The sequence below is a fragment of the Erithacus rubecula genome, assembly GCF_903797595.1.
Source record: "Erithacus rubecula genome assembly, chromosome: 3".
NCBI lineage: Eukaryota > Metazoa > Chordata > Aves > Passeriformes > Muscicapidae > Erithacus > Erithacus rubecula.
In genome coordinates this window covers 11,021,145-11,043,866 of record NC_136689.1, presented here as the reverse complement: position 1 = coordinate 11,043,866, position 22,722 = coordinate 11,021,145, and the positions used below count along the sequence as shown (strand labels likewise).

Below are 22,722 nucleotides of genomic sequence, written 5' to 3'. Positions count from 1 at the left end.
ATTTTAATTCACACGAGTAGATTTAGGGAATAATGAGATGGTAGTAAAGAAGGGTAACTACAGACTAAAATAAAATACTATAAAATATGAAACTGTGAAGCTAGAGCAACTGTACAGATTGGCAACAGCAAAATTTTGCAATGTACTAACTTCAGTGACACAAAAGGAGTTTTTTAATGTTATAGCTATAAATTCACGTGAGTTTCCTTTTTTCCTTTTGGGACTTATATTAGCCCAAGAATTCCAGTACGTACCTGTTTCTTTCTTGGGGCTCTCATAAACCCATTTTAAAAAGACTAGAAAATTACTGAGATCTAATTCATTATCAATTTGGGTTCATTTACCTTAGTAATCTCTCAAAACAGGATGAAGAAAAATTGAGTTAGGAAGACAGAGTTACTTTTTTACTTAGAATGTGGAACCAGTGCTGGCCACAGCTGTAGAAGACAGATGGTTTTGCAGTGCAAAAAAAGTTCATATGACAGACATAGCTACAGGAGAAATAGAGCATATGATGACTACAGCAAAGTAAGCTTGAAAAGGCTGAGACCTTTAACTCAATTTTTGGATCCAAATAAGAATACTTTCTTCTTTTGGATATGGTCACTTCAGGCTTTTCTTTCATTTTTTCAGAGTGCTTCAATACAAAATACCACTTTACCCTGACCTAAGTGTTAAAATGCTCAAAAGGTAGGCTACCACTATTCTCTTTGTTTAACACACTCAAGTCATATTCAATAAACTGCAACTCAGAAGAACACCATATTAAAAACATTAAATAACTCAAACTGTACCCAAAAATACATCTTTATACATCACACAAAGGCTTATAACAGGGAACATTAGTGACAAGTGTCAGAAGATTTTTACCTTCATTACACTTCTCACCTTCGTTGCTTCCCATTTCAAAGGGGCAAAATTAAATAGCTGTTTCATTTCAAAGCTTGCAGTCTTGTTTTTCTGAAGCACTTGTAGGTATTGTGAAAGAAAACTGACTTCATATTTCAATTATGACCAGGCAGAGAAGAGCCAAGCTTTGCATTTGGTACTTTACGAAACACAGAACTGAATGGACTAATCTAGAAACAAGAACTTTTTCAGAGCCCCTACTTGGAAATGTGCATTTCCTCCCACACTTTACTGTTACTCTGAAGACAGGAGGACAATATATATGGGAGACTCAAAATCTCCAACATTGACTTATTTTTTACAATCACTTTTTATTCAGAAATATCTGTGACTTCACACTGGCCAACTCTACCAAACACAGGAACATGAAAACCTAAAATAGTACTATTTTGTAAGTTCAGAAAAAACAAATATTCAAATTTCTCTTGAAATTTATCACTCTGTGATACCAAATATGTTTAAAAGGTGAAAAAATATGCTAATTCTTTACTTAAGTTAAATTAAAAAACAAATTCAAATCCAAGTTTTGGCGTTAAAGATGTCCAAAACCCTGTCCTTACTTCCAGAAAAGTATCTGACCCATTTCAGTCAGCCTGCAAAAGAGATGAACAGGGAAGGAATTCCAGAGATTGGCCATGTAATTAGCACACACTAAGTATTCAGAGCAACTTGCTGTAGAGCACAGTAGTAGGAAAGAATTTTGGAGCACAGTCCTCTGCTTATTTGCATTTCAATACTTTGCATCTCATTAGTAAATGAGCTATAGGAACAAACAGAAGGAAAAAAAATGGATAAACAGCTACTTTTAAAGATAAATTCTGTGCTTGCCCTGCACAAAATTAAAACTAAAGTACTTTCTGAGCACTTCTATGAATTCTAGTACTTCATATTTTTATATTAAAGTTAGACTTTACTGGGGACCTAGCAAGCTGTCTCTCATATCAATTTTTTATTACAATTTGTAATAATCTCAAACTACTACTGAGCTGTACAGGAATTCCAGTGGGAACAGAATCAATATATTTACTGTATTGTTTAATCTACAAAAATTGTATAAAAACTGAAAGTGCCTTTTATAAGGAAATCTAACTGCAACAGTCTCCCAGGAAACCAAATATATGGAGCATCACCTTGGCACTGACATTAAACTTGTCCCATCTTTTTTTCTTATTGCATAATTGCCACAGAAATTTACAATCTTTCTGCATTTACAGTTAAAAATTTCAACCACAGCATTCTGATGTCAGGACAGACCAATGATGGTCAAGTTTTTGATATGGCTTTTTCTTTGGTTTGCTGGTTGAGTTTCTTCAGTTGCAACTTTCTACCTATAAGCCAGGTAAGATGGCACCAGTGCCACAGTACTCTTGATCAAAACCAAGCTGTGCAATCTCTGAAATGAGGGTGAGGATACATCCTTATCATACTCTAGGAAAATGGAGTCAAGGGATTAAGAATCAGTAGTTTAAGCATGTTTAGGAAAATATTTATGAAGTATAATAGTGGGGGCAAACATCCAAAAAACTGCACAGATATGTAGCTCACTGCAGGGTGACAACAACCTCTGGTTTTCTCTGCTTTCAAGTCTTTGGTGGCACATAAATAATGCCATATATTTAAGAAATTATTTTTAAATTACATAGTTTTAAAATATACCTTGTGAGACATAAATTTCCATACAAATATAAAGTACTAAATAAAACACACAATGAAAAGGAATGAAACCTACAACACTTTTTAATTTATACTATTTACTCTCCGTGGTGTTTCTGCAAAAACTCGAGTTTAGTTAGAAGACAAAATAGAGAACGAAGGAAATAAAAACTAACCTCATAAATAAAATAGACTTTGGCATTTACATAGATTCCCATGCGTACTACTGCGCGCACAGCAGCATTCATACCTGGGGAGAAAAAGCAAAATCACATCGTTATACTTATCCAGCATTTCTTGTATACCAAAAATATTCAGTGTCTTGAAAATAAAGGGAACATTAATTCATTCCTAAAGAAAGACAATGACCAGCATCCATTAAAAGAGAAATTTGCTTAATGACAGTGCAAGCAGCCCATGAGCATGAAAGGTTCAGAACTATTCTTTGTTACAATAATTATGTGAATGCCAGTGTGTGTGTTAATCAGAGATTAAATTGCTGCTGACTGCAACATAGCATTGTAAAAGTTACAGCTACTGAACAACGAAGTAAATTAATATTGAAATGATGGCTCGTTTTCAGTCTGAAATACAAAACATTCAACAAGTTAAAATTTAGCTTCTTCAAATGAGAAATTATATTTGAACAGCTCTTCTGGGATTTCCAAACTAATACAGGTGTATTTACAGCATTTTGTGGGGAGCAGACCCGAAGTTGACCTGGACAGATGCTCATTTAAAAAGATAAAAGTAGCAGTAAACTAACATAAATAATGTTACATTGACTCATTTGACAGAAAAGCGTCTAAATACCACTTTGGTCCCAAGAATGCAAGCTCTGATTGGAATTCCCTGCTCCCAGACATCTGACAAATTATACTCCTGTAAAACCTTCCATTTAAGTCTCATGGTAGAACACTTAACCTCCTGAGCAACATTGGAATTTCCACTGGTTCCTCTACACAGGCCAAATGCATTTGTATTAAAACTCATCTCTTCACATACTGCATTACCTTACTCACTATTCAGGAACTTTCCAAAACTAATCAACTAATTGCTTCCATACCACTAAAACAGGCATAAGAGATCACACAAAGCATGAAGAGAGAAGTAGTTAGGTTACACTGACAGTCAGTAAAAAACTGATGCAAGAAGGATGACAACCCAAAGTACTGGGAATCAGTTCTCCAAATCTGGTGCATCTAATATCATCATAGCCAAGCAGCAGGTAAGCTCTGCTGCTCCACGTAGGTTTTAAGTGTTCACCTCTCTGCAGGTATAAAAAACTGGTAACTAGAATATATAAACAACACTGCAAGTAACAAAGATCTAATCTTGTAGTATCAACCTTCACTGCAAAAAATACTGAGCTGTAGAAGTCATCCTGTCCAAAGAATCAGGCTGAGGCTTTCTCAAAGATTCATTACTTATGAACACACCAGGAAGTCCCTGAAGTGGCTCAACGTGAAACAAAAAACTAAACTTGCCAAAATAAAAAAGTTGCTTTTGCTGTTTGTGTAGATGTCACTCACACAACAAAAATCAAAAGTAACAGTGTTTTCATATAAGTTCTGTTTTAGGAAATTGTAGCAAGAATTCTTTCAGTCAGAGATGGCCTTGTGGCATAGCTGCAAAAAGTTTTCAAATGCCAAGACAGCTAAAAGCACAGCTTTAGACAAAGAACTGATGATGCCAAAGAAAAACAGAGAATCTCATCTGACAGCCTGCAATGAAAAGAAAGTCAGCATGATAAATCTCAGATTAAACAAAGCGAAGTTATCTCCCCAGTGAAACAGTTTTCATAACAAAATTAACACCCCTCCGAGACAAAGACTTTAATTTTCCCCAAGTGACAGCTCATCCCAGCACTGCCATTTTCCACAAACAGGAACACTCAGCACAAGGTACTCCTTTCACCAAAGCCCACAGCTTGCTTCTATTAAAGCACACGTTGTGTGGGAGGCTTTTTTGTTGGTGTTGCTTGGTACAGAGGTATTTTGGCAGTTCTGTTTTGGCTTTTGGGGTTTTTTTTTGGAGGAGGTTGCTGTTGTTTGGTTTGTCTGTGGAAAGTCTGCATATAAATTCTTAACGCAGCCACATAGTTTCTTAGTGAATACCTTCCAGTTTCCATCTTTCTTGCATGAAAAGTAGGTAAAATTCATAATTTGCCTGCTCCATGAGAAAGAAAAAAAGTCCCACAGATTACAGATGGATAGCCTCTTCCCAGTACTACCACTGCAACTTTGTAAGTTTATGTAACTTACATTTTATTGTTATTTTGTGTTGCATATTTTATCTCCTAATACAGAAAAAGGACTTAGTTGTCCACTGGCAGGCTCCTGACTCACATTTCAGAAGGGCTGAGGACTAAAGGATGTTAGAATTTGATACCTAAAAAATACAGTTAACACATTGCAGCTTTAGACTTCTACAATTTGGCTGTCTAAATTGCAATAATTCAAGAAAAAAACATAAAAATTTCATGAAGCCTCTGTAGGATTGTCTAATAAAATTTCATTATTTGTGGAGTCGTACAAAAGTATTTGTGAATTACTGTAATAACCATGAAATGTTATTACTCATGCTTATTACTTTAAAAGCGATTTACCAGGTTAACTGTGGATTTAGTCCCGAATAATAAATGCACTTTGATAAACATACAGGATTAGAACAGCAGCTTCAAAAGAAAGCCACAAGTAAAACCAGTTTGTTTTTTTTTTAATAATATAAGAATTAAAGTTTCTGAATTACCACTTGCTTTTGCATTAAAGCCTTGAAAAGAGGGAAATATTTATTTTGCTCTTTTGGATTCAGGAAAGATTAAGTGAAATGCGACTGCTTTCAAGGCCTTACATAACATCTGAATTAATTTAAAAGTTGATAATTTATTGTCCTTCTTGATCTTGTTTATTCAATCGTCCTTAAAAGGAGCACTCAGGTTTCATAACAGGGTTACAAACAGTACTGCAGAAATATTTAAATTATTTCAGAGACTCTCTCTGCCTCCAAGAGTATCCCTATCTTGTGCCTACATCCTGGTCCACATACATATGTACCACTACAACAGAGGAGGTTCTACATGAGTTTGTGTTTAAGCCAAGTTTGCCTTGCTTTAGTCAGCTAGACATGCCTTTAAATAAATAACTGTAACATAAACCATTCAAAAGCAAAATCAAAGCTATGCATCTTGGACAAGCATCAAGAAATACTTAAGTACCACCAATTTTAAAGATAAACATTGGCTTTAACACAGGCTTAATGACTTAGCACATATGCTTCATTGCTACCCTGAATAAAGATTCACACTTAAGACTAGATAAGAAAAATGACTAAGGAAAATGTCTAAACATTACCAAACAGGAAGATTTAATTTAAATATGTAAATGGCTATGTCAGTAAGAGCCTATAATCATCGAAAGAGAAGCAGTCAAATACAAGAACTGAAAAATCTTTAAAAATACAACTTGAGTTTGTTGAGTTTTACTTTTAATTACAATTTTATTGCATATAATAATAAGTTATTCTAGATATCTGAAGAAAGTATTACACCAATTTTCTGAACACTAACAGTGTATTAGATCAGAACATTCTACTGCACAAATATATACAACAGCAGAATGTCTAGATGGCAAACGTACCTCATTCTTAAAAATAAAAATAAAAACCTCAGACCAGTTTCAATTATTGAATCCACTAATTATAGAAGCAGCTCCTCAAAAATATTAAATGCATCAAAAGAGTTACAGTCATCCATTAATAACTACATTCCTCAATTTTACGTACAAATAGCATTTTTAATATTTTATCTATAGACACATATTTCATATACATGTCTATTTGCATTTACTATTCCTAGCTGGAAAAGGTGCATTTTGTGGGGATCTACAATTCAAAAATTCGTTGTGACTATGCTCAAATTATGTAAGTATTAACAAATAAACTCTAATTTGGATGACATAAGAAGAGAGTGGGTTGTTTTAGTTTGTTTGTGATTAAAAAAAAAAAAAAAAATTCATTTTACTGCAACAGTGGAGAAGCTTACAGTGGAAAAAGAAATTTTGCCACCAGGACAATCTCAATACATTTGTGCTATTATATTGAATACACCTTATGATGTTCCTCAGCCTATAATGCTTCAAGAGCAGAATTATGTAAATCTTTGCTTCCACAGTCATGATCTGTGGTGTTCCAAAACTCTGGAATCCAAAAGGCTTCTTTAGGGTTCTTTTTAAGCTGTGTTTAAATCCAGTATTTGCTGAAGGAGTTGAGCTTTTTCATTTGTTCAGTGCTGAGATTTCTTCTTCCAATCTATGTCACCAAGACAAGAGTCGTGTATCTACACTACTAAGCCTTGGAACTTTGGGAAGCCTGGAATGCTTTGAATGTAGACACATGTATCTCCTTCCTTCAGCAGGATGGACTATGATATTCCAGACCATTACACCCCTTACTTATGCTCAGCTTACTTATTCTCAGCACCGAATCTTTGAGTTTATCTGAAAAACATGGTCCTATTCCAAGACAATCACCTTGAGTCAGCTGGCTGGGCAGTGGCTCCATAGCCACAGACCCATCCTTCCCCAGCAGTGCACAGTCCTTGCCCAGGAGAGCACAATCACCTCCTGTCAGCAGCTCCCAAAGGCTCTTCCTGCCACAGAGCTGCACCTACCACTGTCCTGGGATGGGCTGTTTGGAGGCTGAGTGAACGCCAGGGACCTGTGGTGGCCAAAACTGTCTGTGGCACACACTGCCAACCCACAGAAAATTCAACCAGTGTACTTCATGACCTGAAGCAGAATGGCCAGAATGGCCACAAAGTGAGAACTGTGACTTATTAAACCATCTTCCTGAGCTGCAACCAGTACAATTTAGAAATAGTCCAGAAACTGAACCAACCCATAAACATTGAGAATTGATTGTCAGAACCTCTTTTACCTCTCAAGGTACTTGTGATCACGGTGGAAAGTACATTTTTAGTTCATAATTTAACAGCTGGGTAGCTGAAGTGATAGACTGTCAAGTTAGGACTTATACATAGTAAGTGCACTAAATAGAGATTTTTTTTCCTATTAAACAGATCACTGATGAATTCTGTAACTCAACCCCCCAAAAAAAAAAATCCCAGGATTACACATACACACTCTGTAGTCTTTAAAATTCTACAGATAGAAAAACAAAAAAGAAAAATGAAACTTTCAAGGAAGTAGCATCAATGCAGGGAAGAAACTGAAAACTTAACATGACTTATAAAAAGCCTTGTGCAATTTACATAATGCTACTTTTAAATTATTAGAAGTACAAGTAACAGCAAAGGGAGTAATTTCACCTTACAATAATTTCATGTATATTTTATTCTATGCTCAGACTTACAGTCCAATGTAAATACTGGCACCTATTGAGACTTTATGTTTAACAGGTTTTTTTTCTACTCAGTTGTTTGTGAATTTAGTTTGGATTACAGACACTTTGAAGACTTTTAGTGTCGGACAAACCTAAAACAAAACAAAATGGAAGACTTAAACTTTTTTCCTAATACTAGAAATTTTTTTGCCTACTTCTAAGTCAGTAGCATTGCCTCACCTACAGTTTGCTTGAACAGATTATTTTCAAATAGCAGTAACAGCAGCATATCTCCTTCTGCATGTACTTCAGGACTTCCCTTCTCTCACACATTTGTACTCTGTCCTCCAAAGGGCAAATGACCTTGACAGGGCATGACTCATTCTGTCCCTTGTTTAACTCTTAACCTTCAAAGTGACTTGTGGTTGCTTATTTTACACATCTCTGCTGTTACCAAGATAGTACGGGGTTGTGGTCACACACTGTGTGTGTGATTCAGGTGAAATAATCAAGTCCTAAAATGCTGGGGGTTTTATATCTTTGTACTTCAGTTAGGACAACCATTCTGCCAATGAAACAGCTTGGAAGGCATCCAGTTTACTTTTTTTGGTCTTTGCAACAACCCCAGTCCTTAGACAGCAACTTTCACAGGCTGTTACTCTGGAGCCTTCCATGCTTCTGTAAAGTCTAGATGTTACTCGTGATTCTGCAAGTCATACAAATACTTTAATTCACACAGTGGCAAGTGCAGATTAATACTTTATAAAAGGAGATGTATCTGCTGCTGCATTATATAATCTCCAGCCACACGGAAGCAAGTTGCAGGGCTCAGCCTCTTGCTTGAGTATGTTACTGCTGCTTCAGGCAGTGCCCTGCCACACTTTTAAATTAAAATGGTTATTTTGCCACCAGACCATTAAGACAGAGATGCTTCGATTCTCAGTTCCTCCTAGAACTATTCAGCAGTGGAATTTATGTCACTGAGGGCAAACTGGATAAAACTTGAAGAAGTGCAGCCCCACCGAGGGGGTAAAAGAGAAGCCATTTAAACGCATCGTTTTGTTTTTTCCTCTCGAACTGCAACATTTTCCTCCTCGATGGCAACAAATCCCTTTCATCCCGATTAGAGTTTCGGATAATCCTAGGTAAACCCGGGGGCTCCCCGTTATTCCTGCGGGCAGGGGGAGGGAGGATGCTTCTCCCAGCCCAGATGACGCAAAGAGGCGGAATCTGCAGCGACTCGCAGCGGATCACGTACACACCGGCGGAGGGAGGGAGGAGCGGAGACACCGGTCCATGCAAGCCAGCACAGCGTGGACGCGCCGGGAAGCCCGGGAGAGAGCAGAGGGGAGGCTGCCCCGGCCCAGGGCTGGTCCTGGCACCTCCACGCTAAAATCTGGGGAGAGACTGGTCCCTGAACCACCGAGCGCACGCAGAAAAGGAGAGGCTCCCACCCCCCATTCTCTTCACAAACGCGAATGAATGCCGCTTCTTCTTTCAGTGAAAGTACTTTCGAGACTTCCAGAGGGAAAAAAAGTAAAATAACAGTTAATTAAGAGAAAGTGCTAAAAAGCAAATATCATTGAACAACTCTCCTGGTATAAGCAGAGTAAAAGTCCTCTCGAACTGCACGGAGCATTGCGCGTTTGAAATCTTAATTAACTGAAACTTCCAACTATTACCATAGAATCGCAGAATATGCTGAGTTGGAAAGGACTCATCATGATTTGTAGTAGGAAAGGGGAAACTAAAGTGTAGAAAAAAATGGATTCTTGACTAGGTACACTGGGATCAAGCCTCTTTTCTTTCCCATCCCTCAATGTCTGCAGGTCTTTTGTTCACCCCGTCCTGTAGTAGCTACGACTTCCTCTACACTGAAGAGATTTAAGAAGGCGAGACACGTTTCTAACATATTCCTACGGGGAGAGAGTAAACCACCATCTGAGCGTTCTAAAACACGGGTAGGAGCATAAACGTGCTGCTGGTGCCAAAACGAAGTGAAAAGCAGATGAGGCGAGGGCTGGCATAGCCCCAGCAGCGCAGCCAAGCCTCCCACCCGCCGTGCAGGACGGCACGACCTCCTCCTCCCGCTCGCATCAGCCATCCCTGCTCACCCTCCTCTGCCACCATCCCTCCAGGGAAACAGACATCTTGGGAGTAAAAGTTACTGCGGCGTTTCTACCCTCTCCCTTGCCTAGCCTGGGGGCAGAGGAAACGTGGCGAGAAACGGAGAAGGGAAGATGGGGTGAGGGGATGTCTGAACCTCAAGCGCCCAGGCCGTGCAGAAATCATTTATCTTTTAAATGCGCTTAGTAGGAAAGCCGGGTCGAAGGCCAGCACGGAAAGAGGAACCCGAGCACCACTGCAATCCCCTGTGAATCGCTCCCAGAGCCCTCTCTCCGCTCGCTCCATGTGCCGCACCGTGGCTTCCCGATACCAGCCCCGAAGCAGCCCACGCTGCTCGCCCGGCCTCCGGCATGGGCGCCCTGCCAGCGGGGAGGCCCTTCCTTCCTGCCCCTCACCGCCCTCCAGGGGCTCCTCGCCCTCTCCTGCTGCTGCCCCACTCCCCATCGCGCTCCTTCCCCCTCGGCTCCTTCCCCTCGTCCTCCCCGTGCTCCAGGAGCAAACGGCGTGAGCCGCTACCTTGGGCATCGCCGCCGCTGGTCAGCACCGCGATGGCTTTCCCGGCGCCCGAGAGGTTCTCGAAGAACTTGGGCTGGTGATCCATGGCGCTGCGGGAGCGGCACCGGCGGGCGAGGCGGAGCGCGGTCGCTGAGGGAGCCCCTGGCCGCCGGGGTCTGCCCCCGCTCCACTGGACCGAGCGTTCGGCCTCTGCGGGAAAAGAGCCCGAGCAGCCCGGTGTAGGTGTGTGGTTACCGACAGGAAAGCCTCCGCAGAAAACCTGAAGGAAGGGGGCGACTGTGTGCAAAAGCCCGGGAAAACCCGCGGAGCGAGCGGAGCAGCAGCGCGGAAGCTCCTCTCAGCCCGCCGCCCCCCGCTCTGCTCTGCCCCGCCGCCGCGCCCTCCCCGCGCGCCGCTGACAGCGCGGCCCCGCCCCCTCACCCCGCGGGAGCGGCGCTGACGGGCGGGCGGCGCGGCCAATCAGCGGCCGAGCCGGCGCCGCGAGCCCGGCGGGAGGGGCGGGGCGCGGGCAGTGGGAGGGGGCGGCGGCGCGGCCCCGGCGGGGCGGGATCCCGGCGCCGCCTCCCCGCCTTCCTTCCCCTTCCCCCGCTCCTTCCGCGGCGCCTGAGGTGGGGGCGATGCGGGAGCATGGCTGGCGCCTTGGCACGTTGGCAGCGCGGGGGAGGGAGTTGTGTCGGCTAGAGCTGGCTCATCCTCCCCGCAGTAGCGGCTGAGGAACGCCGCGTGTCTCCGTCGCGCCTGCGGCTCCCCTGTGCAGCCCGTTCAGCTCGGGCTCTGCCGGCGCCCTCACGGCTCCGCCGGAGGCTCGAGGGGGGAATTGGCCTGCAGCGTGTGGGCTCCCCGCAGCGCGATGGCCCCGGGGCGGCTCGGGCTCGGAAGAACGGACGGACAGGCGGCTCCTGCCGGCCCCGGGCACGGACACCCAGAGGCCTCAGCTCTGTTCTTTCTCTTCTTGCCTCTCGCCCTCCCTCAGGTGTCTTCCCGCTGAGGCTTCTCAGCAGCGCCGGCAGGAAAATGGGTTGTTCTGTGAGTATTAGCGGCTGAGAGACAGAGTTTGAGGCAAACAGAGGCAAAGTTGGGAAGAATTGCTCTGGGTAGGAGCCGCAATCTTTCTGCCTTCATCTTCGTTCTCCTGTTAAGCACTGATGCTTTTGCTTGGGGAGTGGTTAGTATTAAATACTACCACTTAAATGCGCACTTAAACTCCCTGTATTGTAACACCACGCTGGCAGAATAATTCTGTTGATCGTAGCAGCGTAGTCACAGAAACAGTAAAAGCACCAGGTTTTGGCAATTTAAGCAAATAAAGCTGGATTACCCTGTATACAGTCGTTTGTGGTACTTTGCATAAGTAAAAGTATTTGCGGAATCGCGCCAACTTCCTTTCACAAAATAACAAAGCAAGTCAGGGAGAGAGTCAGGAACAGCATCAAAATGCTGACTCGAGTTTTATATTTTAATTGCTGTTATTAATTACTGGTTTCATTCAACGTCTTCATCACATCACAGGCAACTCACATCGTAAAAGTACACGTGCTCATCAGCTTTCACACACACACATGTGGAAGTACAGTCATTTGAGTAGTTCAGTCAAAATTACTCACAGATAAGTGTTTGAGGCCATACCTGAAAATGGATATTTACACCTACTGTGTGGGCAGCTAACATTTGCAAATCTACACTGAGACTAAAATGAGTATCATTTGACAACAGAAACGATCCATTGACAAACAGATTGCGTACCGTGAACATTAATGACTCTGTAGGGAATTTACTATATTCTTTCCTGAATCTGAAGAGAAGTCTTAAGTCACAGATTGTAAAGGTGAAGTTTTGTTACAGAAGTAGCTAAAACATTCACACCTTGTCTGGAAGTAGACTTGTCCCTCTTGTTTCCCAATACAACCTCAAAGCTAAGGAGCTCCTTTTTCTGAAAATATTTTTTTCATCAGTTGCTCTATTGTACACATAAACTAGTAAGTGATTAATGCCCTGTCATGTAACTAGCAATCTGCCAATGATTTCACTGTTTTCATCATTATAGCTGCTCCTTGTTCTACAGCAGACCTGTTGGGGAAGAATTGTGTTTTGGCTGTGTCAGGTTTTTAGAGGTGGGAGGAGAGGAAAGGATGTGGAACTGTTTGTTCCTGAGACTGTCTTGATATACTCAAATATCTTTCGGCAATACAGTTGCCTATAATCTCAAAAGGAGTGAGTGAGTGACTGCCTGACTTAAGTGTTGAAGATTGTTGGGGAAAACAGTGTTAGCCCTGTGGGCTATTGTTAATGCAGCTAGGTACACAAGTATAAATCACACTGACACTGGGAGAATAGGCTCTTGAGATATGCAAACTGATAAACAGAAACTGCATGCCTGAATAAAGCCTCAGCAGGTCATTTGCACACTACATTAGGTGCTGTAATTGTCCTGCTACTGTAATAGTAAATGGAACCATTTTACATGGAATAGGAAGAGGACAGGTGGGTTTGACTGCTCACTGATACTGACCATTGCAGGTGGTCTGGTGCATCCCTTTCATATGGCCTCTTTGTTCCCTATGCCTTATAGGTCAAGCATATCTGCCCATCTTTGAATCTTATCACTACCTAAAAAATCCTTTAACGTGCTTTGGATTGGTACTCACCTCTCCTTACTGCACCAGCACCATTGCAGGTGCTGCTTTAAACTATTCAACAGTTCATCTTTTGGTTGTAATGCCACAGGTGCATGCTGTACTGCATTTGGCACAGCATTTTCCATTGAAATCAAGTTCAACTGGGAAGAACAAGTTATGCCCAAAGAGAATGAGATTACAGCATGAATACCAGAACTGAATGAATGGATTTCCAGCCAACTGAAGCCATTTTCTACAGCAAGACCTTCCTTGGGTGTGGATTCTCTGGCATCTGTGATACATGATCCCATACTTCCAAGTTTATCTGAGGCATTTGGAGTTGTCTCTTCTGCTCAGCTGTCTTTTTTTATGAGACTTGTGAATCATAAAGACAAATAAATTCTGCATATTCAAATTTTTAGTATTATTAAAAACCAGGCAGAGAACAGAAAATTAGATGGAAGGATTTACAGAAATTCTGGCATTTTAAAATTATGCAGGCTAGTCATGGAACGCACAGATAAGCTGAAAAGAAGGAACTAATAAATCATTTAGGTATCATTTCTGAGCAGATGGTGACAGTGATTTCAAGAGAACTGACTGTTTTTTCACAATACTTCCCTGCTTCCCATACTACAATATTTCCTGGTGATACATGTCTACTACAGAAGATTTTTTTGTTGTTTTTGCTGAGGAACAGTAAAACATCACCATATATTCATCATGAAGGAAAATCATGTATCGAACTTGAGATACAACCTTGAATGTCAAATGGCTGTTGCTTGAATTTGCTGAAGTGATTCTTCAGTTGAAACATTAGGTACAAATTTAAGGCATTGAGTAAATTTCCAGTGAAATAAAAATACAAGAGTTTTTATGGTACTTGAATCTGGCATTCTGTAAATGAAAAGGACAATTTTAATTCCTACGTTTACTTAATTATAACTGTTCTTAATTAAAATAAAAAAGACAATGATTGAACAGTATTTTGTAGAAGTCATTTCTTCCACTGTGTTTTTATCTTGGAATCTAAATGCAAAACTTTATAAATCAGTAGCAAATTAATTCCTAGCCAAAACATTTTGAATTGGAATGTTGCTACATAGCTTTAAAACCAAAAACTATTGTTCATCTTATAGTAGTTTTGGGGCCTCCAGGGTTTTATGGAAAATGTTCTATAAGTAGTTATATGGAAAATATGTCAGTCTGGTCTTTAGGCTTGATATTATTTCTTCTCTGGTAAATTCATGCATGATTTCTTAAATGACACATGCAAATTCTTAATTCGCACTCAACAGGTTCATTATGTGTCACTGTTTTTCTTTCCTCCTGCTGCCAGCTCCTAAATTTGCTGCTTAGTGCTACCATCAAACAACATGCTATGTATGTCTAGGTGATATAACTTTCAAACTTTGATTATTGAAAAAAAAAAAAAACCCAGTCATGTTCTCAACCCCTAAAAACTCATCTTTCTGCGGTTTGATGTGAGCTGGAGTCCACTTTTTAATTGAAAAGTGCATTCTTCTTTGTGTCTGATTGGATAGGAAAATTCAGAACTGAGCTAAATACAACTCAAAATTATTGCAGACCAAAGAGGATCTGTGTTACTGTGAAAGATACATCATGTAAAATATACTCTTTTTGGAAAAATTGAGCCATGCTAGTCATACATGTATCATTATTGCTCAGAGTTTAAAAAATCTTCAGAAACAGGGAAAAAGCCTACCTAACACTTCAATAAAAGAAAGCATTTTGCTAATTAGACAATTAATCAATCATACAATTGATTAAACTATTTCTTCAGGTTTGGGGAAGAAGAATATGAAAGCCTTTCTCACCTAGAAAACTTCCACAGTGAGCCATCATTTGGCACCAGAGGATAATTAGTGACCTTGCTGTACTTTGAGCCACAAAGCTGTATGTCTCATTGGGAAATGGGTAGGGCTGTGTGTGCATGTTCATAGTCTGCATTAAAGGGATAGAGATTACTCATGTATTCTCAGAATGTGGTAGTTCTGCAGCTTTCTATTAAGTAGCACAAAAGAATTTGACATATTAGGGAGAATTATTACTATTTGTGGGATAGTTCTCAAATTATATTTGTTTACTTTGATGCTCAGTGTAAAAATGTGAACAATAGAACATTGTCTAAGATGCAGAACTTTCTTTTAGATGAATGCCCTAATTGATTATAGGTGGTATTATTCTTTTGTACAGTACTTCTGAATTAGTGAATCCTTGGAAGGACTTCACCAGTAGTATTGGAGTGTCCCCATCCAGAAAATGTCCTCGAGCAAGACTTATCTCATTGAGCATCACTTGCTAGTCATGTACTGAATTGTTAGGCTATATATATATATATATATATATATACACACACACACACACACATATATATATACACACACATATATATATATGTATGTATATTCATTGAAGATTTGTTGTATGCCTTGACAGAGTTTGGTTAGAATAATGTTTAGCCACTTGTTTCCGGAAAGACACGAACACAGAATAAATCAGCTGAGTGTTTATGTGGATTGGGGCCAAATTGACAATTTGGCTTGAAGCTTTCTCTGCTTCTTCCCTTAGCAGAATTGATGGAAATAACTGCAAGGGGAAAAGTCGGAACAAACTAGGAGAGATAAAGTATATAGATGATTTGTGTTACTTAGGGCTGCTCAAGGAGACAATAGTCTCTTCCCCTTTTTTATGACCTTGAGGATCGTTTTTAAGCAAAAATCACGGGAATGTTTTTCTACTTAAAATTATGTACTCATAACTATATTTCAAAAAATGCTACCATTGGTAGTGATATAATTAATTTGGTTAGCTGGTGTAATTTCATACCTAACTGTAAGCTCTGATGCTTTACAAAGATCACAATGGTTGTTCCCTTCCCCAAAGAATAGAATTTTATGAGTTAATGTGGTAGTATAATTGAAGTAACATAAATGTAGTTACAAGATTACTGATATGATGAACTAAGAATGCAGTCCTCCCAAATACCTGTGCAGCAGTTCCCCCAAATATTCAGCATTTCTCGTGATACTGGAGAATTTTAGTTTATTTAAAGTTAAACTGATTGTGGTTTACAATTTGCAATCTTTATGCTTTGTAATACATGAGAGTTAAATAGATGACTTTGTTATCCATTGCAGTGTAAATACTCAACTTCCTACTTACCAAATAGTTTTGCTGAAATTTAAGAATTTATATTGCTTTAATTCGTGACGGATTTTATATATATTTCTCATTGGATTATTTTATCTTTGAGGATAAATTTCACTCTGTAATAGAAGTTGTGCATGTTTTCTTTATGGTTTTGCACCTTGCCTGAAAATGGCAGCTCCAGCAATGCTTGGAATAACTTAGGTGGTTGTGCAGACCTCAGGTGCCACTAGTGATAGACTGCCCAGATGGACAGAATGATACATAACTGCAGATTTTAATGTAAGTGTTGTGACCCTAGTCCTTCAAAGGCTCTTGTTCAGTGTGGTGTCTTTGGATTGAAAGAGAATTAAAAATTGCCTAAGCCTAATGGAGACATTGATTTGGGGGGCAGTGAGGTGGAGGGAGAACATAACTGCCCTAAATAGAATGTGTTCCAGAGTGTGCAGGATATTTTTGTCTCTTTCAAAAACTGTTTGGGGAGTACAGTGCCACAGAGTTGTGCTTGCAGGACTGAGGAGACTAGAAAAGCAATTTTGGTACCAGAGCTGAGCAGGATCATCATTACCTATGGGTTAGCAGCCAGTAGGTTCTGAGAGAGATTACAAATACCTAGAGATGGCAATCAGGAGGTCTTCCATCCAAATAATTAGCATTTCAAGGGCAATCTTTGCATTCCTTTCCTTCCTTTTATGTGTTTTCTTATCACCCATTTTCCTCTTCTGTTTGCTTTCACTACTTTCAACTTTCTTCCCACCTCTTTCCTCCTTTCTTCTTAAAAGAAAGACAAGAATGACAGCTTTTTACACTCCCATTGTTAGTTTTAGTATAGTAGTTAACTGCTACAATTTTCATACTCTTGCTCCTAAATATTTTTATTACCTTGATTCAATATTATAGCAGATGATTAAAAATATGTAATGTTTCCCTTACAGAATTAAAAAAATATTTTTTAATAACTGGTGGGACTATTTTGATTTGCAAGAAGCCAGTCTAGATTCCTTATGCAATGTTTTCTTCCTGTGAGGGGAATTAATAACATCTCATTTTCCCTTGTCTGTGAAATTTAATGAGTTAGTAAAGATGTGTTTAATATTGAATTCCTTGGAAAATGCATTTGTATGCATCCATTGCACAGAGCAATACCAGAAAAAGTCTAATCTCACATTCTATAGCACAACCCCCATCCTTCCCCCTGAAAAAAAGGTCAAGGGAGAAAAGAACAAAGCAACAACCCAAACATATAGCTTATGCCAGAACCTACAGTTCAGAAATAGTTTGACAGGCATAACTGAGAATTTAAGTGAGATATTTAAAATATGGAGCAGAGCTGAATAAAAGCCAAAACCAGACTGATTTGCTTTTATTTACAGAATTGATAATATTGTAAACTTCTGTGGAGTGTAGAGTTGAAGAATTTAAGAGTTTGAGCCAGTGCTCAAACATTAAATATCCATATATAAACATATGAAATATCTGGTTTCTTCTTGCCTTTTTGGTTTTCTTTTTTCTTTACTTCCATAATAGTTCCTTGAATGCCCTTAGAATTTTAATGAAGAAAAATGACCTTATTTGATTGTTTTTGCGAGTGACCAAAGTCCTTTTAAAATACATTTGAGTAGTACCATTGGGATCATTATGTGAAAGTAGACAGCATATTGTGAGTGAATTGAATGGTGATTGTTTGGATCAGGCATATGGAGCACATTTAATGTTTACAGTCAATACAGATCATTTCCCTTCCAGGAAGGCAATGTTTCTTTGACATTGAGTGTCTCTATTTGCTGCTGAGGCCAAACGTCTCACAGCATCTTGTCTTTAAAATCTTGGTGGTGTAGGAAGCTTGGCACAGGTTTCCCATTGCATTCACAAAGAGTTATGGTTTAATTTTCTTCAACTTTTTTCATCCAAGGAATCAGAAGGTCCATGTGGCTTATCTCCTCCCCTGTGTCCTAGTGTTCAATGTACTTTGGAGTATGGTATAGCATCTTCCATGGAAGGGAACAATATCAGTTACAGGCTGAAAACATCAGGTGAGGCTTGCACACATGGTTCCACTGCCAAGTGAGTTGCAGTTGGCTTGAAAATAGTTTTGTTTTAAGAAAGAACCAGTGTAGTTTTAGAAACTTGGGCTCCTGTGGGGAAATTCTTACTGTGCAGCTGTCTGGGTGAACAGTGTGAATCAGTGCAGGATTGTGATTAATGACAAAAGAGGAAGCGTTTATTAGCTGGCAGATTCAGAGCAAGGGGTACCTCCTTGTCCAGAGAAAAGAATTGTTAGGAGCATGAAGAGGCCAAAATTACTGAAATTACTGCCATTTTCTTTGCAGGTGTTAGGGCCACAATGTCCCAAAAGCTATGCCCCCTGACAAGAGGCCACAGTGGTGCTGCTCTGCAGGATGTCATTGAAGGATGGGATTTTGCTACAGTTAGGCCAGCCCTGAAAATGAAAGTGAATATAACTTGTGGAGTAGGTCTGGCAGCATGTAGCCACATCTGGAGGAGCAATCCCTTCCATGGCACCCTGGAGCAATGTCAGTCAGCAAACACTTGGACAAAGAGCAATAACCATCCTTAAGAGGAAAGGTGTGGTGTGGATGCTGGAGGGAGAGGCTGCTGGGCATGGGGCCAACACACAGATGTCATGAGGAGGGCAAATGGGAGATTTGTACTCTGTTCCTTTAGTGTGGAGCTAATTCTCTTTTACAACCTTTTCAGCCCTGTAGTGAGGTCACATCATCAGGTTTGCAGCACAATTTCTGCTCTGCTCTGGGTTAAGCTTTCTAAGTTAAAACCTCATGAGATAGTGAGATAACAATCTTGAAGTAGTTTCCAAGTTGAATAATATTGCCACCTAGGTATTGTACTTAAAAGTTAAGACTGCATCTAGTTATATCTTTCAGAACATTAGAGTTTAATAAGAAAATTTCTTTGGCCAGAAATAAAGAATTCAGATGTAAGAGAGTACCATATGACAATTAGTATTTTCATTATTTTATCTGTAATGTTCAATATTCAATAGAAATTTTACCCAGATTATCTATATTTCTTAAGAGGCAGTAGTTATCCACAAAACAAAAAGATGGAGAGTGGTTAAATAGCAGGAGCCAAATGTTCATTCTCATCAAGAGGAGCAATAGTTTATCCAACGACATCAACAGTTCTTTGACAAAAGAGAGAGGAAAGTCACAGATCACAGAATGAGTAAGGCTGGAAGGTTATCTGGTCCAACCTCTTTGCTCAAGCAGGGCCATGCTAGAAAATATTGCACAGAATTTTGGATCTAGACAGTTTTTGAAGTTTTCCCCATACAAGTTTATCAGTGGAGACATTGGGAGCCATGTGTCCATCGAAGTTTCAAGCCTGAGTCTAGAAGGAACTGTGAGTCTGCTGAGCTGGAAAAAGGCTAGACATGTTCTTCTAGGCTAGACCTACCCTTATAGACAGGAAGCTGGGCTTCCAGGTAAATTCTGTATTTCTGATGAAACTGCCTTATGAACTCACATTGTTGATGATAGACTCCATCAGTACTCCATGCTGCAAGAAAAACCTTACTTGAAAAACAACTTGGTGTCTCAGCTAGTCTTTGCTATGTTTTTCTGATGTGCAGTTGTGGTATCTTCAGGGAAGATGCAAGGGAAGCAGGAAAAAGGGTGGGGTGAGAATATAAACACATGGAAAGAGCTTTAGCTATAAAGTACACCTTCTTTATTGCAGAACTCCTGTTCCATTTGTCAGAAAGAGCATTGTCTGTGAACAGTTTCCATTAGGAAAAAAAAAAATAAATTTGGCATTCCAAGCTAGCTAGCTAGCTAGACAATGGGACTATTGACTTGTACTGGACTTGAGTGGTTTCAAGAACTGAAAATTAGTAATGCAGTATCACAGCAGATGAAGTAGTAAAAGTAAATTGAAAAGAGCAACATGGTGGTTATAAAATCCTTAACATCTTTTTCTATAATTATTTCAGAATTATCTAAAGCAAATTAGACTTAGGATGATTACAGCAATAAGGTTATCACGTGAAGAGTGTGTTGTTAACAAAGTCCAATAAAACGATATAAAAATATCTCTTCATCAAAGCACCATAAATTATTAGTATTTTACTAAGCAGTGTGGACTCTGACTCATATGAGCTTAAGCTGAATGTGAGCTCTCTGTTATGATCAGGGACGAAGGAGATATCTCTGGAGTCTAATTCAGAGCAGCTATTTTTTTTTTTTTTAATTAGCTACAGATAGCTTCCCAGCCTGTGGCAGGCCTTGCTGTAGCAAGGTTTTTTCCTCTGGTATGTCTGAGTGAAGATCACATACAAAGGCAATGTGGGGCTGCTTTCTTCAGATGTTGTGGTTAGCTCAGATTAAACTGAAAGCCTTGTAGTCCCATTAAAGTCTAGAAGCTGGTTTATGGCACTCATTTCTTCTTGTTTTTAGTCATGAGTTCATGTTAAAAAGCTGATACACCACTGTTGTTGCCTAAACAGCTCAGTTGCTATAGCTGAGTAAAATCATCAGTAAGCAGAATTTTCCTATTTGTGACTTTGCCTTATGCTGCTCTTCCCTGTCTCTCTTGAGATGCCTCTGTGCAAATGGAGCGGATTAAAATGTCAAACATCAAATAACTAGTTTACACTTGGGTTATCATATGATAATAGCACAAATATGTCCATTTTCACTTGTTCTTGCAATTCTTGCTATTCCTGTTCAGGTTCATTTCTCCTGAGCCATGGCTGGGTCAAGGACAGCTGCAGGCTCTTACCATATCAGGTACACTAAAATATTCACACTGAATCTGAGTGACAAACCAAACTGTGTTATGTGCTTCATTAAATTAATTAGTTCAGACTATAAGGAGGGTACCATTAGACTTTTAATGATGTTGGTTACCCAATACAGACCAGGGAAGAGTTTAAAATCAAATTACATTGCATTATATTGGAAAAAGTCTATGAAAATAAGAATGCAGGTGTGAAAAACCATCATGGATCTACACATGTGCTGGAAAGAGTGACTACTCATCTTTCTCACAAGTTGGAATTAGAGATTCATTAATCTGGTCTCAGTAAAATTGGTGTTTAATATAATATAGTATTGCTGGTCAATTTCCAGTATTGTATCTTAAAATATGTTCTTTACTTAAAAGATTGTGCTTGCTATACCTGCTACACCTTGCTACACACTTCTTGCAATGGTCAAACTGCTACTGAGGAATAAGGCTTTACAAAGATGCTTTTAAGATGAAATTTTAAGTCTGAATACCATGATATAACTGGTAAAATAAACTGTGTTTAAATTTTGATATTAGAAATTCCTCTAGGCAGATAAAATCATATTTGCTGGACATAAGTGGTTATGATAGAAAAGAATACTTTTAAATTTGTGCATGCTAGTGACTTCAAATGGAAGGAAAAATAAATCTAGTCTACTCCAAAGTTGTTGTTTCATAGTGTGGAGTCTCCCTGCTTTATTTATATTTTGAAATACTTTCATGTTGAAATACTTTGTAAACATATGCTAAGTAAGATAACATATATTTAATCCTGTATCTACAGCTTTCCAAGAAAAAGTGTAGGCTGTTTAACATGATAATTCTTTCATGTTTTTATTTCTCTTCCTTTTTAAAAATCTTTTTCCTCCAGCCTTCCCTTTTCTGTCTCACTACAGAATTAGTGCTTTAGAAGACATTAAATAGCTTCTGTCTTTTTTTCCCCAAAGCATAAAAACCTTTAGCAATTCTAATGCTGTTTTACAGGAAAAATAAAGATTTAAATAAACCACTCATGAATAGTGAGTTATGCATTGGTATTTTTTGAGTTGTGTTAAATTTTTGTTGTATAAAACAGAGATTGCTGTTATTCTGCTCTTTACATCTTGAGTGAAGTAGTGGTGCAATGATCTCTAGCAGTGTTTTGATCATGCTCTGGCCAAGTGTTTTACAGTTAGCTCAGGTATTTTGGGGCTGCCCTGTGCTGTAGAGAGTTTTCCTCAGAATGTCCCTAATTATACCTGCTGGTCCAAACTTTCTGTCTGGTTGGCACACAGAGTGAGTTGTGGCCATGGCTTGTGACTGATGGCCCCAGACAGAAGATAACAGATGTCTTAGTTTCATACATTGCTTTAACTTGCCTGCAAATCTTCAAATACACAGACAAACGTGTTCCTATGAAGAGAGCATGAGCTGGTTTATTCATTGAAGACCAAAGATCATTAGAAAGAGCCAACTTTTCCATCCGAGACTAAAGCATCTGTCCTTGGCTATTTGAAATGCACAGTGCCACTGCAAGATGCCTAAAAATTTCCTAGTACTAATCACTCTTCCTCTATGGCAGAAGATTGAGATAGATGCTGTCAAAATAATGCATTCATCAAATTATTTATTAGCTTAAACTGAA

General features: G+C 39.5%; 1 protein-coding gene across 6 annotated transcripts in view; it reads right to left on the bottom strand.

Moving 5' to 3' along the window:
• PFKP (phosphofructokinase, platelet) overlaps positions 1-10,925 on the bottom strand; it is a 42,160-nt gene extending 31,235 nt beyond the window's left edge. For all 6 annotated transcript variants that reach the window (XM_079301750.1, XM_079301753.1, XM_079301754.1 and 3 more), the window contains exons 1-2: positions 10,546-10,925; positions 2,739-2,812 (exon numbers count right to left, since the gene is read on the bottom strand). In XM_079301750.1, coding sequence (XP_079157876.1) covers positions 2,739-2,812; positions 10,546-10,630 — 159 coding nt within the window. In that variant the 5' untranslated portion in view covers positions 10,631-10,925. The remainder of the gene's footprint in view (positions 1-2,738; positions 2,813-10,545) is intronic.
• Between the last annotated feature and the right edge of the window lie 11,797 nt (positions 10,926-22,722).